Genomic DNA, 19,880 nt, shown 5'->3' on the forward strand with positions numbered 1-19,880 from the left:
GCTTCAGGGAGGCTCAGGGCCCCTGGGACAGCTCTTTTTACATTGAAGGCTCAAGTGACCAAAGGGCCTTTTTCCTTGTGTTTTTTCCTGATCAAGTTGCTTGAAGCCTTGTCTTGTCCCTGAAGTTTTATGTTTTCATTTCAGGATAGTTTAGTGTATGTGCTCAACCGTGAACAGCACACAGTAGGCCAGAGGACTCCCTCTAGCAAGCCCAGCATCAACCTTTCGGCCCCAGACATTCTGCCCCTCCACTGTACCATCCGTCGGCTCCACCGCTCCAGCCATTCAAGATGCTCCCAAGCGGAAGAGAAGCTTATTCTTGAGCCAATACCTGGGGCTAGTATATCTATCAACTTCTCAGCGGTGGGGAAAACTATGGTACTCCACCATGGAGACCTTCTCTCCTTGGGGCTTTACTACCTGCTGCTTTATAAGGATCCTGCGAGAGCCCAAGCCCTCCCTGCCCAGACCCTGGCACGGCTCAAAGCTGTCCCACGAACATCAGACCCTGTCACCTGTAGAATGTGTGGGACAGTGCTCAGAGGCAGAGCACCTTCCTCATCCAAGAGGCATGGAGCTCTGCCTAGTCAGACGACCCCTCGGCAAAGGCTTCACCTGGAGTTCGAGCCAGCGGTAGAGGATGTGCTGGTGAAGAGGATCATGACATTGATTGAGCCAGGGGGTGATGACCATAAGCTGACACCTGCTTTCCTACTCTGCCTCTGCATCCAACATTCTGCCACCAACTTTGAGCCAGGCGAATTTGGGCAGCTACTGCTTAAACTGGCCAAACTGATACAGAGGACTGTCTGGGTCAGTCAAAACAGGGATTGAGGGAGGTTGGGCTTCTGAAGTGCGTGGCTGGCAGTGCTCAGGCTAATTGCCTGGCTCTTTGTCAGAGACAGTTTAAAGAGTTAGTTTCTAATATCTAAGGCATCAAGCAGCAGTAATATATTTTTGGTCCTCCTCCTCACTTCCCCACCCACAGACTGAGCTAGGAAAACTAGCTTTCCTCAATAGCTGTGGGACATTGGAATTAAAAGTGGAGCACTAGGAATAAAACCTTTGCTGCTTGTCTACTTTTTCTAATTTATTTTTCATGTCTCCCAAACTTACTTGGAAAGCAGATAAAACCCTTGGAGTATAAGCAGAAGGGTACCAGATGTATCTTGCTACAACTCCAACTTGAGGGAAGCAGGGCCAGAATAATAATGAACATGCTTAAGTTCTAGACATATGCTCCTGCAACCTTTTTTTTTTTTTTTACTGTCTTAGATGACTTTTGGATCTCTCATTTGCTGCCTTTATGAAGGTGTTGTTGTCCAATGGTATTATGGACCAAAAACTTAGGTCTGGGAACAAGGCTAATTCTCTTCAAATGATAGTTCTGTAGGTCTGGTCCCCGTAGAGTCAATTACAAATGGTTCTTTGTTGGCACCTCTTAACACAAGCACTTGCCATAACTTCCCTGATTACTGCACATGAACACAGTTGGTAAGATCTGATGAGAGTAGGGCTAGATGTGCTATTCAGCTTCTTCCAGTTAGAGAGCTGCAGCATTAAAGTCTTTCAGTAATGTGATGGCAGAGGCAGAAGACTAATACAGCACTAGTCACTTTTAAATTAAAACAACTTCACAGAGGGAGGTTTAACTGTTAACATCTGGGATAACATCTCCCTGGCATATTGACAGCCACTTGGAGAGTCTGAACTGTATTTGGAATTAATTGGCTGTTGGCTAACTAGGAGTTATCTGAGCTGTAGCTACTAAATGAAAAAGGCCACAGTTTTTTAAATCTCCTTATTTTTGAGGGAAATAGAGATCCTTTGTAACTGAGATCGGTCATTCTGGGTGATTCTTTCTACAAACCTTAGGCCAGTCTGTGTCCTGGGGCAAATTTGTGAAAAAGTGTATCTTTGTAAGATTCCTTTTTAGAAACACTGGCTTGTTTTTGTTGTTGCTTTTGACAGGTAAAGTGTAATATGACTGACTAAGGTTTGCAACATATATCTGATAGCTAGCCCTCAATGCCCTGGACACTGTGATCTGGGTACTATGTCAAGTCTTCTCCTAGGATTCTCAGTATGAAATTCAGTATTATGATTTCTGTTGCAATAGTCTCTTATACTCATGGAGGACCAATAATATGCGTGGTACCTGGTGAAATCAATTTATTGTGAATTGAATGCCTGTGTATTATGGATATTTTTAACATTTAAAATATTTGGTCTCAAAAAGAAATAGAACATTGAGTTTAAACCCAAATAAAAATAATGAAATCTGAACTATTTATATTTTGAAATAAATTCTAACAAATGTCTCAATAACGCTATAATAATACTCAACAACACTGATAATCTCTAAAATAAAAAAGTCAGACTTGAAGACCTGATAGCTGTTTCCAGCTCTAAATGCTATGGTTCCTCCTCTAGGCTTTTTTAGCTATCTGTTTAGGAGCTTTTGACCCCTTTCATATGGTGTCTACAAAATCTGTTGATAAAGGATAGGATTTTGGAGTTGAAAGGAACCTTAGAAATCATCTACTTCAACCTCATTTTACAAATGAGGAAACTGAGGGTCAGAGAAGTTAAATGACTTGCCTAATCATTTGGTTAATTAAATGGCAGTTAGGATTTAACTTAGGTCTTCTGGATCCAAGGGCTCTTTCTGTTATTCTCTGCTGTAAAACTGACATATGTAGATAGCAAGAAGACTTAACTATAAGTATGAATTATAGTTCTGTTAAAATTAGACTTAGACCTTCATTTTGTGTTAGCACTATTTGAACCTAGGGGCCTGATGCTAACATTGAAATATTTCTAGAAATTTCAGATGTTTTCATTTACTCATAATCACAGGATTGGAACATTTTAAAATACATGATTGACAATCACTAAAACCTAAACAGAATCCTAATTTGTGAATGTGATAAGTACATAGTCTTTAGTATTTTTCAGTGGACAATTGTTACATAAGGCGAATGACTGTCAAAAGTGCCCGCTACAGGAAATATGTAGGTCAGTTCAGGAAAGGAAAAGACCAAAAAAAAATTTGAATATGTGATGCTGGTTTTTTCCAACATAGTTTAGGCTAGTTAGCATAGTATAGACTGGATCTGACATGGTGGTTTCATATTTCTGATATCGATCTGGGAACCACAGGTATATGGGGTTTTTTAATTGGATATAACTCTTTGTATAATCCTATATTTTCTCATTTTTGCTTTTATTCTTTTGCTTTTAGGAAAAAACCAAAGAACTAGCCGAGAAACAGTCTCAGCAGTAAGTAATAGTTACATATGATCCCTAACATACTCATCAAACATAAAATAAATCAACTTAAAGTCCATCAGGGTGCATCCTGACTACTCTCTTGAAGTTCAGCATTGTGCTTTTCCCCCCTCAATTACTATACAAAAATTTGAAGCATTCTTTTTAAAAATTTTTAGTTACAAATTATCTCCCTCCCTCCTATCCCCACTCCTTGAGAAGGCAAACAATTTGATATAGAATATACTTGTGCAGTCATGCAAAAACATTTCCACATTAGCCATTTTACAAAAGAAGAGAGACCAACAATAAAACCAAGAAAAATAAAGCAAGTAAAAATATGCTTCAGTCTGCATTTACATTTCATCAGTTCTTTCTCTGGAGGTGAATAAGCAATTTTCATCATTAGTCCTTCAGAATTATCTTGGATCATTGTATTGCTGAGAATAGCTAAGTCATTCAAAGTCAATCATCATATAGTTTTGCTTTTACTGTGTATGTGTTCTCTTGGTCCAACTCATTTCATTTTGTATCAGTTCATGTAAGTCTTGCCAAGTTTTTCTGAAAGCATTTTGCTAATCATTTCTTATAGCACAATAGTATTCCATCACAATCATATACAACAACTTGATCAGCCATTCCCCAATTGATGGGCATCTCCTCAATTTCCAATTTTTTGCCACCACAAAAAGAGCTGCTATAAATATTTTTGTATATAATACATATATTTTATATACATATATTTCTTGTCTCATTTTCCTTTTTCTTTGATCTCTTTGGGATATAGACTTAGTAATGGTATTACTGGGTCAATGGATATGCACAGTTTTATAGCCCTTTTCTCATGGTTCCAAATTGCTCTTCAGAATAGTTGGATCAGTTTCACAACTCTACCAGTGGCGCATTTTTTCCACATTCCTTCCAACATTTGTCATTTTCCTTTTTGGTCATATTAACTAATCTGATAGATGTGGGGCCATTACTCAGTTGTTTTAATTTGCATTTCTCTAATCAATAGTGTAGAGCTAGGTGACAGAATGGATAGAGTGCTGAGCCTGAAGTCAGGAAGATTCATCTCCCTGCATTCAAATCTGGCATTAGACACTTACTAGCTATGTCACTCTGGGCAAGTCATTTAACCCTGTGGCCCTCAGTTCCCTCATCTGTTAGAATGAGCTGGAAAAGGAAATAGCAAACCACTTTAGTGTTTTTGCCAAGAAAACCAGAAATGGGGTCACAGAGAGCTGGATGTAACTGAAAAGACTGAACAACAATTAGTAGTATGACTATAGATAGTTTTGATTTCTTCTTCTGAAAACTGCCTGTTTTTATCCTTTGAATGTTTTGGGGGAACGACTCATATCTTATAAATTTGACTCCATTCTCTATATATTGGAGAAATGAAGCCTTTTTCAGAGAGACTTACTATGAATTTTTTTTCTCAGTTTTTTGCTTTCCTTATAATCCTAGCAGCATTGGTTTTGTTTGTACAAAGCCTTTTTAGTTTGATGTAATCAAAATTATCCATTTTACATTCCATAATGCTCTCTCTTGTTTGGCCATAAATTCTTCTCTTATCCATAAGTTTGACAGGGAAAATGTTCCATGCTCCCCTAATTTGTTTATAAAATCACCTTTTATGTCTGCCATACCCATTTTGACCATATCTTGGTATTATGTTGTGAGATGTTGCTCTATACCTAGCTTCTACAAACTGCTTTTCAGTTTTCCAGCAATTTTTGTGAAATACTGATTTTCTGTCCCCAAATCTTAGATCTTTGGTTTTCTTAAACACTAGATTAGGGTGGTCATTTACTACTATGTATTATGTACCTAATCTATTTCACTGATTTACTACTATATTTCTTAATTAGAACCAGATTATTTTGATGATTATCACTTTCTAATACAGTTTGAGATCTGGAACTGCCTGGAGGATAGAGCGCCAGGGCTAAAGTCAGGAAGACCTGTGTTAAAATGTAGCTTTATGGGGGCAGCTAGGTGGTGCAGTGGATAAAGCACCAGCCCTGGATTCAGGAGGAGCTGAGTTCAAATCCAGCCTCAGACACTTGACACTAGCTTTGTGACCATGGGCAAGTCACTTAACCCTCACTGCCCCGCAAAAAAAAAAAAAAAAAAAAAAAAAAAAAAAGTGGCCACACTAGCTTGTGTGACCTTGGGCAAGTTATTTAACCTCTATATCCCTTAATCCATTGGAGAAGGAAATGGTAAACCAGTCCAGTATCTGCCAAGAAAACCCCATATGGGGCCATGAAAAGTCAGCCACAACTAAACGACTGATCAGCAACTGATAAGCCACCTTCCTTCACATATATTTTTTTTCATTGATTTCCTTGATATTCTTGACCTCTTGTTCTTCCAGATGAATTTTGTTATTATTTTTTCTAGTTCTGTAAAATGATTTTTTGATAATTTGATTGGCATGGAACTGAATAAGTAAATTAATGTAGGTAAAAATGATATTTTAATTTTATTGGTTCAGCCTATCCATGAGCAATTGATAGTTCCACATTTGTTTAGATCTGACTTTATTTTGTGTGAAGTGTTTTGTAATTGTGTTCATATAGTTCCTGGGTTTGTCTTGGCAGGTAGACTCCCAAGTATTTTATATTGTCTACAGTTATTTTGAATGGAATTTCTGTTTCTGTCTTCCTGCTGGACTAGGTTGGTAATATAGAGAAATGCTGATCATTTATGTGGATTTATATTATATTCTTCAACTTTGCTGAAGTTGTCAATTATTTCAACTAGTTTTTTATTCGATTCTCTAGGATGTTGTAAGTACACCATCATATCGTCTGTAGAGAGTTATAACCTTGTTTACTTGTTGCCTATTCTAATTCCTTCAATTTCTTTTTCTTTTCATTGCTATATCTAGCATTTCTATAATAATATTGAAAAATAGTGATGATAATGGACATCCTTGCTTTACCTCTGATCTTATTGGAAAGGATTTTTGCTTATCTTTATTATAGATAGTGCTTTCTGATGGTTTTAGATTTTAAAGAAAAAGCTTCATTTTAAGGAAAACTCTGTTTATTTCTGTGCCTTCTAGTGTTTTTTTAGGTGGTCCAGTAATTTTAAAATTATCTCTCCTTGATCCATTTTCAAAGTCGGTTGTTTTTCCAATGAGATATTTCACATTTTTTTCTTTTTTCATTCTTTTTACTTTATTATCTTGTTTCTTGGTGTCTCATAGAATCATTAGCTTCCGTTTGCCCAATCTTTCTTTTTTTTAAATTTATTTAGAATTTTCCCCAAGTTACATGTAAAAACAGATTTTTACATCAGTTTTTAAAACTTTGTGTTCCAAATTATCTTCCTTCCTCCCTCCCCACCACCCTTAAGAACTTGAGCAATTCAATATCAGTTATACATGTGCAGTCATGAAAAACATTTACACATTAGTCAGGTTGTGAAAGAAAACAGACAAAAAAGTTTAGAAAGAGAAACTAACAAAAAAAATACTTCAATCTATATTCGGATACCATCAGTTCTTTCTCTGTAGATGGATTGCATTTTTCATAAGTCCTTCTGATGGTATTCTGCTCATCATTTCTTACAGCACAATAGTGTTTCATCCTAATCTCATCCCACAATTTTTTCAGCCATTCCCTAATTGATGGGCATCACCCCAATTTTGAATTCAACTTCTTTTTTTTTTTAAACTGTTTTAGGATATCAACCTAGTAGTGGTATTGCTAGGTCAAAAGAGCATGTATGGTTTTATAGTCCTTTGGTCATAGTTCCAAATTGCTCTACAGAATGTTTGACTCAGTTTGCAACTTTACCAAGAGTGTAATTAATGTCTCATTTTCCCCATATTTCCCACAACATTTGCCTTTTCCCTCTGCTGTCCTATTATCCAATCCAGTAGGTATGAGGTAGTACCCAGAATTGTTTTGACCTGAATCTCTCTAATTAATAGTGAGTATCTGAAAACTTCATGTCTTTTGATCATCTAAGAGATCAAAAAGAGCATAATGGCTCTCTTTTTAACAAATTGCAGATCTCTATGTGTTTGAGAACTGAGGCTTATCAGACAAACTTGCTTTAAATTTTTTTCACAGTTACTATTGCCCTCCATCCTATTCTCTCCCCTTGATATTTACTCTATTTTCTATCTTCTTTCACCCTATTCCTCCTCAAAAGTGTTTTGCTTCTGACTGCTCCCTGCCCCAATCTGCCCTCCCTTCCTTTACTCCTCCCTCCTTATCCCCTTCCCCTCCCACTTTCCTGCAGGGCAAGATATATTACTATACACACTTGAATGTGTATGTTATTCCCTCTTTGATCCAATTCTGATTAGAATAAGGCTCATTCACTCCCCTGTACCTCCCCCATCTTCCCTTCCACTCCATAAGCTTTTTCTTGCTTCTTTTATGTGAGATACTTTACCCCATTATACCGTTCCCTTTCTCCCAGTGCATTCCTCTCACCCCTTAATTTTATTTTAAATATGTCATCATGGGGCAGTTGGGTGGCACAGTAGACAAAGCACCAGCCCTAGACCCAGGAGGCCTGAGCTCAGATCCAGCCTCAGACACCCGACACCAGCTGCATGACCCTGGGCAAGCCAGCCAATCCATACTTCCCCACAACAACAACAAAACAATTAAAAAAATAAATGCTTTACATATATCATCCCTTCATATTCAACTCACACCTGTGTCCTCTCTCTAAATATACTCCATTCAGCTGCCCTAATAGTGAGAAAGTTCTTATGAGTTAGAAGTATCATCTTCCCATGTAGGAATGTAAACAGTTTAACCTTTTAATATCCCTCACAAATGCTTCTTCTTTTAAAAAAATTTATCTATCTATTTATTGTTGGGGCAGTGAGGGTTGAGTGACTTGCCCAAGGTCACACAGCTACTAAGTGCCATGTGTTTGAGGCCAGATTTGAACTCAGGTCCTGAATCCAGGGCCAGTGCTTTATCCACTGCACCACCTAGCTGCCCCCCTTATAAATGGAGATTGGGTTTGTTTTGTTTTTTTGGCAGGGCAATGAGGATTAAGTGACTTGTCCAGGGTCACACAGCTAGTATGTGTCAAGTGTCTGAGGCTAGATTTGAACTCAGGTCCTCCTGAATCCAGGGCTGGTGCTTTATCCACTGTGCCATCTAGCTGCCCTACAATTTCTTTTTCCTGTTTATGTTTTTATGCTTCTCTAGGGTCTTGTATTTGAAAGTCATATTTTCTATTCAGTTCAGATCTTTTTATCACAAATGCCTGAACGTCCTTTCTTTCATTGAATCCCAATTTTTTTTCTATAATATTCCTGGAAGTTTTCATTTTGGTCTCTCTCTCTCTCTCTGAAATGAGGGTTAAGTGACTTGCCCAGGGTCACACAGCTAGTGTCAAGTGTTTGAGGCTGGATTTGAGGTCAGCTCCTCCTGAATCCAGGGCTGGTGCTTTATCTACTGTGCCACCTAGCTGCCACTTGGGATCTCTTTCAGGAGGTGATTGGTGGATTCTTTCAATTTCTGTTTTACCTTCTGCTTCTAGAATGTCAAGGGCAATTTCCCCTGACTATTTCCTGGAAGATGGCGTCTAATCTCTTTTTTTGATCATGGTTTTCAGGTAGTCCCATTATTTTCAAATTATCTCTCTTGAATCTATTTTCTAGGTCAGTTTTTTTCCCAAGGAGATATTTCACATTGCCTTCTATTTTTCATTCTTTTTGTTTTTCTTTATAGTGTCTTGATGTCTCATAAAGTCATTAGCTTCCATTTGCTCAATCATAATTTTTAAGCAATTATTTTCTTCAGAGAGCTTTTGTACCTCCTTTTCCATTTGGCCAATTTGGCTGTTCAAGCTGTTGACCTTTTTTTCATGATTTTCCTGCATCTCTCTCATTTCTCTTACCACTTTTTCCTTGACCTCCCTTATTTTATTTTAAAAATCCTTTTTGAGCACTTATATGGCCTGATACCAATTCATATTTTTCTTGGAAGCTTTGGATGTAGGAGCTTTGACTTTGTTATCTTTTTCTGAGGGTGTATTTTGATCATTTTCCTAGCCTGTTTCTTGACTTTTAACTCCTTCTTAAAGTGGGGTGCTGCTTCCAGGATGCACTGTCCGGGGGGGACTGTCTTCAGGGAGTCCCAGGCAGTACGATTTAAGGAGAGGCACATTTTCTACTCCCCTTGCCTATACTTTTGTCTTTAAGTAACCACAGGCCTGCTTGTGCTTTAACCTGGGAAAAACATCCTGTTTCACTGTGGTTGCAAGCTCTGGCATGCCTGCACCCCTCCCCAACCTGGGCCTACCACTCAAGACTGCCTCCTGGTTCTGAGCATGGGCAACACAACAGAGTTATGCCTCAGCACCAGCAGAGACCTCTGCAATCTCCCCCAGGCCAACCACTCGATCCCCTCACCAGTCCATGAGCTGAGTTCCAAAAGTAGCTGCTACCATAGGCTCTGCAGGCCTGTTTCTCTGGCATGGCCTGCCTAGGGCTGGATCTGTGCTGGCACCGCCTGGGTCTGGGCTCCACTCTCACCCTGATACAGCAGACCTTTCTTGCCAACCTTCTAAGCCATCTTTGGCTGGAAAATTATCTCACCCCATCCTTTTGTGGGTTCTGCTGCTCCAGGAATTGTCTTATGGCATTATTTGAAGGAATTTTGAGGGATTGTGGGGAGAGCTCCTGCAAGTCACTGCTTTTCCTCAGCCATCTTGGCTCTGTCCCCCTGCCCAGTCTAATTTTTAAGGAATTTTTTCTTCATTGGACTGGTTTACCTTTTTTTTTCCCATTTGGACAGTTCTGCTTCTTAAGCAGTTTTTTTCTTCACTGAATTTTTTTTTACTTCTTTTTCCATTTGGCTCATTCTGTTTTTTTAAGGACTTCTTCTGTTGGGTGGGTTTTTATCTCTCTTTTACCATGTGGCCAGTTGTTTTATTTATGGTGTTATTTTCTCCAGTATTTTTTGTGTCTTTTACCAAGCTATTGACTCTTCATAATGTTCTTGCATTACTTTCATTTCATATCCTACTTTTTCCTCTACCTCTATTATTTGATTTTTAAAGTCTTTTTTGAGCTCTTCCAGAAATTCTTATTGGGCTTCTATCCAATTCACATTTTTCTTTGAGGCTTTGCTTGTAGCTTGCTTTGACATTGTGATCTTTTGGGTTTGTGTCTTGAGCTTCCCTTTCACCATAGTAACTTGTTATGGTCAGGTTCTTTTTTTATTGTGTGCTCATTTTTCCAGCCTATTTCTTCCTTTCTGGCTGTTTGTAATATATCTTTTGTCTTAGGAGTTCTAGATTTGGCCTTTGATGTTCCGTGGAGTTTTCATGTGGCATTTTCTTTCAGGAGGTGATCAGGATGTTCTTTCAGTTTTCTTTTTGCCCTCTGTTTCTGAGGGATCTGGGCAGTTTTCTTTTATGTTTACTTGAAATATGACATATAGGCTCTTTTTTTGATAATGTCTTTCAGGTAGCACAGTGAGTCTTATATTTTTTTACTCAATCTGTTTTATATAATACTTGACTTTTTTCTATTTTTATTTTAGTATTTTTATTTTGTTTTAATATTTCTTATTACCTCATGATGTCATTGGTTTCCCTTCTACCTTTTTTTAAATTTTTAAAAATTTTTTTGCAGGCAGTGGGGGTTAAGTGACTTGCCCAGGGTCACACAGCTATTAAGTGTCAAATGTCTGAGGCCGGATGTGAACTCAGGTACTCCTGAATCCAGGGCCGGTGTTTTAACCACTGTGCCATCTAGCTGCCCCTCCCTTCTACTTTCTAGGGAGTTTGTTGGTTGATTGTGTCTAGCTGTTAATTCCCTTTTTGGTTCTTTCTTTCATAACTCTCACTTCTTTTACATTTTTTCTTTAGTGCTCTCATTTAATTTATTAAAACATTTTAAACTCCTAAGTTTTGCATCATTCTTTCCAAGAATTTGAGTCGAGTTAGTGCCCAAGTTTTTGTTTTTCCTCCAAGGCTTTGCTTATGGTTGTTTTGGAGTAATTTTTTCTTCTGGGTTTGTATCTTCAGGTTCCTCACTACTGTAATAGTTTTTTGTGATGGGATTCTTTTCTGTGTGTTCATTTTTCCAGTCTACTTCCTGACTTTGGATTTGATGTTAGAGCTATACTTTCTTGGAGGTCTGGGCTGATCTTTTACTGCTTTATTGGGGGTATTGAATGTTGTTTTATTTCAGTATCTCAGGGACAGTCTGGGGACCTGCAAGCATTTAGTGCTTACAGAGCACCTAGGGCAAATTGTGATTTGCTGCTGCTCTGTTTTGAGCTCTGCAACTTTCTGACTTGGATTTGGGTCTGGCTCTGACCAAGAGTAGACTGGAAGTCTCTGTTAAGAGTGATAGAATTGGGGCAGCTAGGTGGTGCAGTGGATAGAGCACTGGCCCTGGAGTCAGGAGGACCTGAGTTCAAATATGGCCTCAGACACTTAATACTTATTAGCTGTGTGACCCTGGGCAAGTCACTTAACCCCAATTGCCTTACTAAAAACAAAACAAACAAACAAAGAGTGATAGAATTGGGGGCAGCTAGGTGGCACAGTGGATAAAGCACTGGCCTTGTGTTCAGGAGTACCCAATTTCAAATCCAGCCTCAGAAACTTGACACTTAACTAGCTGTGTGACCCTGGGCAAGTCACTTAACCCTCATTGCCCTGCAAAAATTAAAAAAAAAAAAGAGTGATAGAATTCTAGGTTTCCCTTTGGTATAGTATTCCTGATCCATTTATTCCAATGCAAGCTGGGCTAGATGCTGCAACTGAGACCCTGTTCCCCTCCTGAGGGTTGAACTACACTACTATTTGCTTCTGAACTTCCTCCTTTCTCCATACACAGCCCATCCCTACCAGGGAAGCCTGCCCTACCCTCTCAGCAGAAGCCATCTGCCCTGGATATGTGACTTGGAACTAGGTAGTGGGCAACAAAGCTGCCAGTTCACATCTGTTCCTATAGCAGTGTCACACTTTACTTCTGGAACCTCCTCTTTCCCTACTTCATAGCCTCTCCCTGAGTTCTGGAGTGTTCTAAGTATGCTCCTGGCCAGCCCTCATCCCCAGTGTTCCTAGACCTCTCAAGTCTGTTTCCCTCTGTTGACATAGTCTATTAAGAGTAATAGAATTATAGAACTTAATGTGACTTTTTCTTGGATTGTTTGGTTCTTACTTTTACTTTGCATTAATTCATGTAAGTCATCCCATTCTTTTCTGTTTTAATCATCTTCATTGTTTATTAAAGCACAGTCAGTCATTCATTACTTTCACATACCTCAACTTGTTTAGCCATTCCCCAGTTAATGAGCTTCTATCTTATTTCCAGTTCTTTGCTACAATAGATATTTTTGTGTGTGCGTGGCCTTTCTGTTTGTCAGTGAATTCCTGGGGGTATATGCCTAGTAGTTTCAGTGGTCTTTTCACTGTTAAATTCAATGGCAAACAATTACAGTCCCCATCCTTCATGACCTCACTTTAGTTTCAACACTGTTGATCACCCCCTTCTTTCTTCATATCGTCACCTTTCCTTCTTGTCACCCACACAGCTACACTCCATTTCAGGCCTTCATCACTTTTTCCTGGATTGATTATTGGAACAGCCTCTTTATTTTGACTCCCTGCTTCCAGCCTCACCCTTTTTATTCATCTCCCACACAGATGCTGAAATAATATTCCAAAAACACAAATCTGACCACGTCACTCCAGGCCATAAGCCACTGAAGTGGCTCAATATTGCCTCTCAGATAAAATGTTTTTTAGCTTATCTTTGAAAGCCCTTCACACTTTGGTTTCAGCCTGACTTTATGGGCTTTGTTCACTTTGCTCCTCTTCATAGAGTCTGTCTTTTAGTCAAACTGACCTACTCATTGTTCCTCAAACTCAAAACTCCCACCTCACACCTCTTTGTGTACCTCAGCATAGGTTCTTCCTCCTTCCTAGAGCACCCCATCACCCCATGCCAGCAGTGTTCTCTCCTTACCTTTGCCTGCCAGAATTCTTTAGTTTTTCTAAGGTCCTGATTATGGACCTGTGGGAATTTTTTCCTAATTCCCTTAATTGTTCATTTTCACTCCCTTCTTAAGTTACCTTTCATAGACTTATCTTTTTATATGTTGTTTCCCTTCAGTAGAATATAAGATTTTCCAGAACAAATAGTGCTTTGTTTTTTCTTTATATCCCCAGTTCCTTGTATGTAAAAGGCACTTAATGTCTTTGCTGGATTAGATTGTTGGATTCTGCTTTCTTTACTTCTTGTTATTTCATATACAGTTCTTCATATTTTTCATTCATAATTGAGTTATAGTGTTTATTTCATTATACTGATCCACTACAGTTTGTTCATCATGTCTGTTCTCCAGTTGTTGGACATTTAGGTTGTTTCCAGTTTTTGGAAATTATTAATGACGTTGCTATTATGGGGGCAGCTAAATGGAGCAGTGGATAGAGCACTGGCCCTGGATTCAGGAGGACCTGAGTTCAAATCCGGCCTCAGACACTTGACATTTACTAGCTGTGTGACCCTGGGCAAGTCACTTAACCCTCATTGCCCTTCCCCCAAAAAAGATGTTGCTATTATTATCTTTGAACATTATTCTTTTTTATATTATTAGTATATGTTCACAATAATAGTTATTGAGTAAAGTGGTAAGTGTATTTTAATAATTCTTACAGTGTATTGTCTGATTATTCTCTCTAAAAATGCCAAAAATTTGATGTTCCTCCCAGAAATGTAATAAGATTTCTTTGTAATATGACCAGTATTAAGTTTTGTCATTTTTGTTTATTTTTGCCCTTTTATGAGTGTCAGATGTTGCCTTGGAGTTATTTTAGTTTATCTTTTTGTGATAATTAGGACCATCTTAAAAGTATATATATGTCTTTTTAAAATTTGTCTACTTGTATCCTTTGACCACATGACATAGTATTTTTAAAATTCAACTTTATTTTCAGTTCCAAATTCTCTGCCTTCCTCCTCCCTTGCCCCACCCATTGAGAAAGCAAGAAAAACAAAAACAAATACATATAGTCATACAGAACAAATTTAGCCATATCCATAATAAAAAAAAGAAACAAACAAAATATTCTTCAGTTTGCACTCTGAGTCCTTTATCTATGTGGAAGTGGCTAGCGTTCTTCATCATGATTCCTTTGGAATTGTCTTGGAGTAATTACTTATCTTGTATTAATCAGAGTAGCCAAGTCTTTCACAGATGATCATCATTGCAACATTGCTATTACTGTGCAAAATGATCTTCCAGTTCTCATTTGAGTCTTAATTCATATAAGTCTTGCAATGTTGTTGTTGTTTTTTCTGAAACCACCCCCCTTGTCATTTCTTATAACACAATAGTACTCTATCACAATCATATGCCATGGCTTGTTCAGCTAATCCCCAATTGAGGAATATCTCCTTGATTTCCAATTCTTTGCCATCACAAAAAGAGCTACTATAAATATTTTTATACATATAGGTCCTTTTCCTTTTTCTTTAATCTCTTTTGGATACAGACCTAGTAGTGGTATTGCTAGGGCAAAGACTATGCACAGTTTTATAGCCCTTTGGGAATAGTTCCAACTTGTTCAGCAAAATGGTTGGAGCAGTTCATTACTCCATCAATAGTTTATTAGTATACCTATTTTCCCCTTGTTCCTGCTAGCATTTATCATTTCTGACAGTTGTGAGCTGGTACCTCAGAGTTGTTTTAATTTACATTTCTCCAATCAGTAGTGATTTAGAGCATATTTTTCATATGACTATAGGTAGCTTTGATTTCTTCTGAAAACTGCCTGTTTATATCCTTTGACCATTTATCAGTTGGGGAATGGCTCTTATTTTTATAAAGTTGACTCAGTACTATATATATTTGGTAAATGAGACCTTTATGAAAAAAAATTTGTATCATTTCTTTGTCTTTTTAGCAAAAAGTAGCTTCCCTGATTATTTGTTTTAATTTGATCTATTTTTGCTTTTGCTTTGTCTGAGATCATGTTTGCTATCCCTCCCCCTTTATTTACTTAATCCGAAGCATATTAGATTCTGTTCAAGCCTTTTATTTTAACTCTCTATGTGTATATGTGTGTGTCTTTCTGTTTCAGGTGTTTCTTGTAAACAGCATATTGTTGGATTCTGCTTTCTAATCCATTCTGTTCTCTACTTCCATTTTATGAATGAACTCATCCCATTCGTATTCACAGCTAATGATTACTAACAGTGCATTTCCCTCCATTCCATTTTCTTCTGTTTTTCTCTCTTTTTATCCTGTCCCTGCTCAAAAGTCTATTTTGCTTTTAACCATTGCCTGCCTTAATCTGCCCTCTGTTTTATCATTCTTCCCTCTTATCCCCTTCCCCTCTTATTTCCCTATTGGGTAATTTACACACACACACACACACACACACACACACAGATGTGTGTGTGTGTATTTTACCTCTTTGAACCATTTCCAGTGAGAGCAAGATTCAAGCTTTATGACCAACCCTCTTCCACCCCCACCATTTCCCCCTCCACTGTAAAAGCTCTTCCTTGCACATCTCTTTTATGTGAGAAAACTTTCCCATTCTACCTCTCCTTTCCCCTTATCTCAGTTTATCCCTCTCTCACCCCTTTGGGGTTTTGGAGATCATTCCAAAATAATCAACTCACACCCATGCACTCTGTCTATGTAAATGTCTTTTAACTTTAGTTATAATAATGATAAAGTTATTAGGAATTACATGTATCTTCCCATATAGGAATGTAAACAGTTCAACTTCATTGAGTCTCTTCTGATTCCTCTTTCATATTTACCTTTTTATGCTTCTCTTGAGTCTTTCGTTTGAATGTCATATTTTCTATTCAGCTCTGGGCTTTTCATCAGAAATGCTTTTAAGGGGCAGCTAGGTGGTGCAGTGGATAGAGCACCGGCCCTGGAGTCAGGAGTACCTGAGTTCAAATCTGGCCTCAGACACTTAACACTTACTAGCTGTGTGACCCTGGGCAAGTCACTTAACCCCAATTGCCTCACTAAAAAAAAAAAAAAAACAAAAAACTCTTTTAAGTCCTCATTTTATTAAATGTCTGGGTTTTTTTTTTCCTCCTGAAGAATTGTACTTAGTTTTTCTGGGTAGGTTATTCTCTGTTGTAAAACTAGATTCTTTGCCTTCCAGAGTACCATATTTCAAGGTCTTCATTAGTGGTGACTGTTAAATCTCATGTGATCCTTACTTCTGGCTCTTTAGTACTTGAATTCTTTGTTTCTAGTTGCCTAATGTATTTTTTTCCTTGACTTGGAAGCTCTGGATTTTGATTATACTATTCCTGGGAGTTTTCATTTGAAAGTTTCTCTCAGGAGGTAAGTGATAGATTTTCTACTTTGCCCTCTGGTTCTAAGATATCTAGGTATTTTGTTTTATGATTTCTTGAAATATGATGGGTAGGCTTTTTTGGGTAGCTTTCAGCTTTCTAAATGATTTTAAATTACCTTGTGTCAATCTATTTTCTAGGTAATTTCTTCCTGAGATAGTTAATATTTTCTTCTGTTTTTACAGACTTTTTACTTTGTTATATTTTTATGTCTCATGGAGTCATTAGCTTCCATTTGGTCAATTCTGATTTTCAAGAAGTTATTTTCTTCAGTTAGGTTTTGTATTGTCTTTCCCCAGGCTCTAGCTTTTCTCATATTTTCCTTTACTGCTCTTACTTAGTTTTTAAAATAATTTTTAAACTCTTTTTAATCTCTTACTTTATCCAAGAATTCTTGTTGGACTTGTTTCCAGGCTGCATTTTTTTCTTTGAGGTATTGATTATTTATAGATGGCTTAGTGTCAATCTTTTCTGTGTTTTTGTCTTGAGCTTCCCTGTCACCATAATAACTCTTTTTGGTGGGATTTTTTTTTTTTTTGGCTCATTCTTCTAGCCTACTTCTTTATTTTGGACTTTGTTCGTGTCAAGCTGTGCAGACTTTTAAGGGGAATGTCTGGCCTGAGTTTCTGTCATTTTATATCCTTCTGCTTTCTTAGCTCAGGCTGGAGCCTACAAACTTCACGCTTCTAGAGTGGTGTGGTCTGGGACAAGGTCTATACACTGCCCTCCTAATCTTAGCTCTACAAGTTTTGGGTTTTTTTGCAACAAACATTTATTTTATTTTCCAGTTATGTGTAAGTGTAGTTTTCAACATTAATTTTCATAAGATTTAGAGTTCCAAATTTTTCTCCCTCCCTCGCTCCCTCCCTTTCCTCCCCCCTCCACAAGACAGCAACCAGGTTATATATGTACAACCCACAAGTGTTCTTTTTATCAGTTCTTTCTATGGGGGTGGATAGTAAGTTTCGTCATTAGTCCCTTGGGATTGTCTTGGATCATTGCATTGCCGAGAGTTGTTAAGTCATTCACAATTGCTCATTGAATAATACTGCTATCACTATGCACAATGTCCTCCCAGCTCTGCTCACTTCACTATACATCAATCAGTTCATGAGTCTTTCCAGGTTTTTCTGGGATCATCCTGTTTGTCATTTCCTATAGCACAAGACCATTCCACCACAATCACAAACCATCACTTCTGTCATTCCTCAATTGACGGACATTCCCTTGATTCTCGATTCTTAGCCACCACAAAGAGTTGCTATAAATATTTTTTTTTACAATTTCCCCCCCTTTTCTCTTTTTCATGATTACTATTGTTAACTGTTTCCCTTCCATCCTATGCCATTCCCCATGATATTTATTCTATTATCCATCTTCTTCATCTTATCCCTCTTCAGAAGGGATTTGCTTCTGTCTGCCCCTTCCCCCAATCTGCCCTTCCTTCTTTTGCCCCTCTTTCTCCCCTAGCTCTGCAAATTTCTGATTCAGGTTGAGTCTCTCAGCTTGTCTTTGTTTAAGAGTTTTGGTAGGTTGCTGTTGGACTTAGTCACAATTAGACTGTTGGAAGTCTTTGCTCCTTGATAGAAACTGACCAAGCCCTCTTTGGTCTGGTTCCCTTTCACTGGTAATTCCACCACTACAGGCTTACATTCAGGGCTAAAGGCTAGAATTGAGTCACTGTGCTGCTCCTGGGATCATATCTACATAGCTGCATTTCTGAAATGTGATCCTTGCTTTTACACATTTAGGACCCGTGCTTGTGAACCCTCTTTTCTGCCCTAGATTTATGACCAGAACCTGGATAGTGGGGGACCCAGTTGCCAGATGGCACCCAAAAGTCACCAAGGGGTCTGATGTTTTCATAACCTTTTGAAAATTATTTTTTCTTTATTTCATATATATGCATATATTTCCTATATATACTGTGTATAATGCTATTGTATTATAAATTAAAAACAAAAATAAAGGAGTTATTAAATATTGAAACCCCTTCATGACTTTTGACCCACCCTGTACTTTGTAAACCCTAAAGTACTCTATAATGTTGAGAAGTGAGAGGAGAAGAAATAGAGACAATTAGGGTAGGGGCTGTTTCTGGGACTTTGGCTGTGAAAATGAGGCCAATTAAATTACTACACCATATTATTATTTTAACATTTGCCCATTAGGGTGTAAATATTTTCCTTGAATCCTTATGTTATTAGTTCCTTTATAGTTCATATTTTAAGTTTTTATTTGCTATATTTGTCATATTGTAGCTGAATTTTAACTAACCATTCTTCTCCCTCTTTGTATTTCATTAGCCAGGATCCTATCTCTCTTGCCCGTCTCACCATTGCTGACCTACTGCCAGACCTCCAGCATATTCTTTTCTGGATGTCTAACTCCATTGAGCTCCTTTACTTTGTTCAGCAGAAATCTCCACTCTACATCCAGAGCATGGAAGAGGAGCTGGATGTCAAAGGTAGGACTTCTCTGTACCAGTGTTGTTTTGATACGGATTGGGCAGTTTTACTTTGATATCACCTTGACTGAGTGGTCCTAAAGGACAAGGAGGAATTTGCTAACTGGACAAATTCTGAAGAGAGAGAAGAGTTCCCTTTGTGCCTAGTATATGCATAGCCTAGAAATCCTTTTATATGGAGCCAAGAGACAATGCCTATTACTCAGCTCTAATAAAAAATAATCATTTGAGTTAATAATACCACCTTTCTCTCCCTGAATTATAAGCATGCTAAGAGTGTTATTTATCATCTTAACATATTCATTTATCAGATGTACAAAATAAGGTCTAGAGATATAGCTAAGATATAAGCTATAGATGATATAGCTAAGGAAATTCTGAGCATCTGAACTGCCACTGACAAACTGCCCTCAGTCTGTGTATACAGCTGAGTATCCCTGAGAGAAATCAACAGAGCCCATCTTAGAGAACCCAGCAAAAACAAACACACCCTGAATGCTCAGCATGCAGTACATAGACACTCAGGAGGATCCTGGATTGCTAAGTACCTGACAAAGGAACAGAACTGTTAAAAATAACCTCAGTGATAACAGCCTTGCAGCTGAGAGTCTGGCTCTGTGTACTGGGTACCAAATAGAAACAGATTTCATAACAGAGAAGAGCAGCCTGTTCATGGCAGAATCATCAGCTGGGCAGTTGAGGGCATTCTCCCTAGAGCCCTTTGGAAGCCATGGTTTGAGGTAGGGACTGCATGGGCAAGGGAAGTTGGCCAGTCATGTGCTTGTAGGTATTTGGCTAACT

General features: G+C 38.1%; 1 protein-coding gene across 1 annotated transcript in view; it reads left to right on the forward strand.

Moving 5' to 3' along the window:
• The window catches only part of RADIL (Rap associating with DIL domain), a 101,146-nt gene that overhangs the window by 41,610 nt on the left and 39,656 nt on the right, over positions 1-19,880 (forward strand). Inside the window, exons 4-6 of the mRNA XM_043972067.1 lie at positions 145-813; positions 3,245-3,282; positions 18,919-19,079. Of these exons, the coding sequence (XP_043828002.1) occupies positions 145-813; positions 3,245-3,282; positions 18,919-19,079 (868 nt within the window). The remainder of the gene's footprint in view (positions 1-144; positions 814-3,244; positions 3,283-18,918; positions 19,080-19,880) is intronic.

The sequence above is a fragment of the Dromiciops gliroides genome, chromosome 1 (assembly GCF_019393635.1).
Source record: "Dromiciops gliroides isolate mDroGli1 chromosome 1, mDroGli1.pri, whole genome shotgun sequence".
NCBI lineage: Eukaryota > Metazoa > Chordata > Mammalia > Microbiotheria > Microbiotheriidae > Dromiciops > Dromiciops gliroides.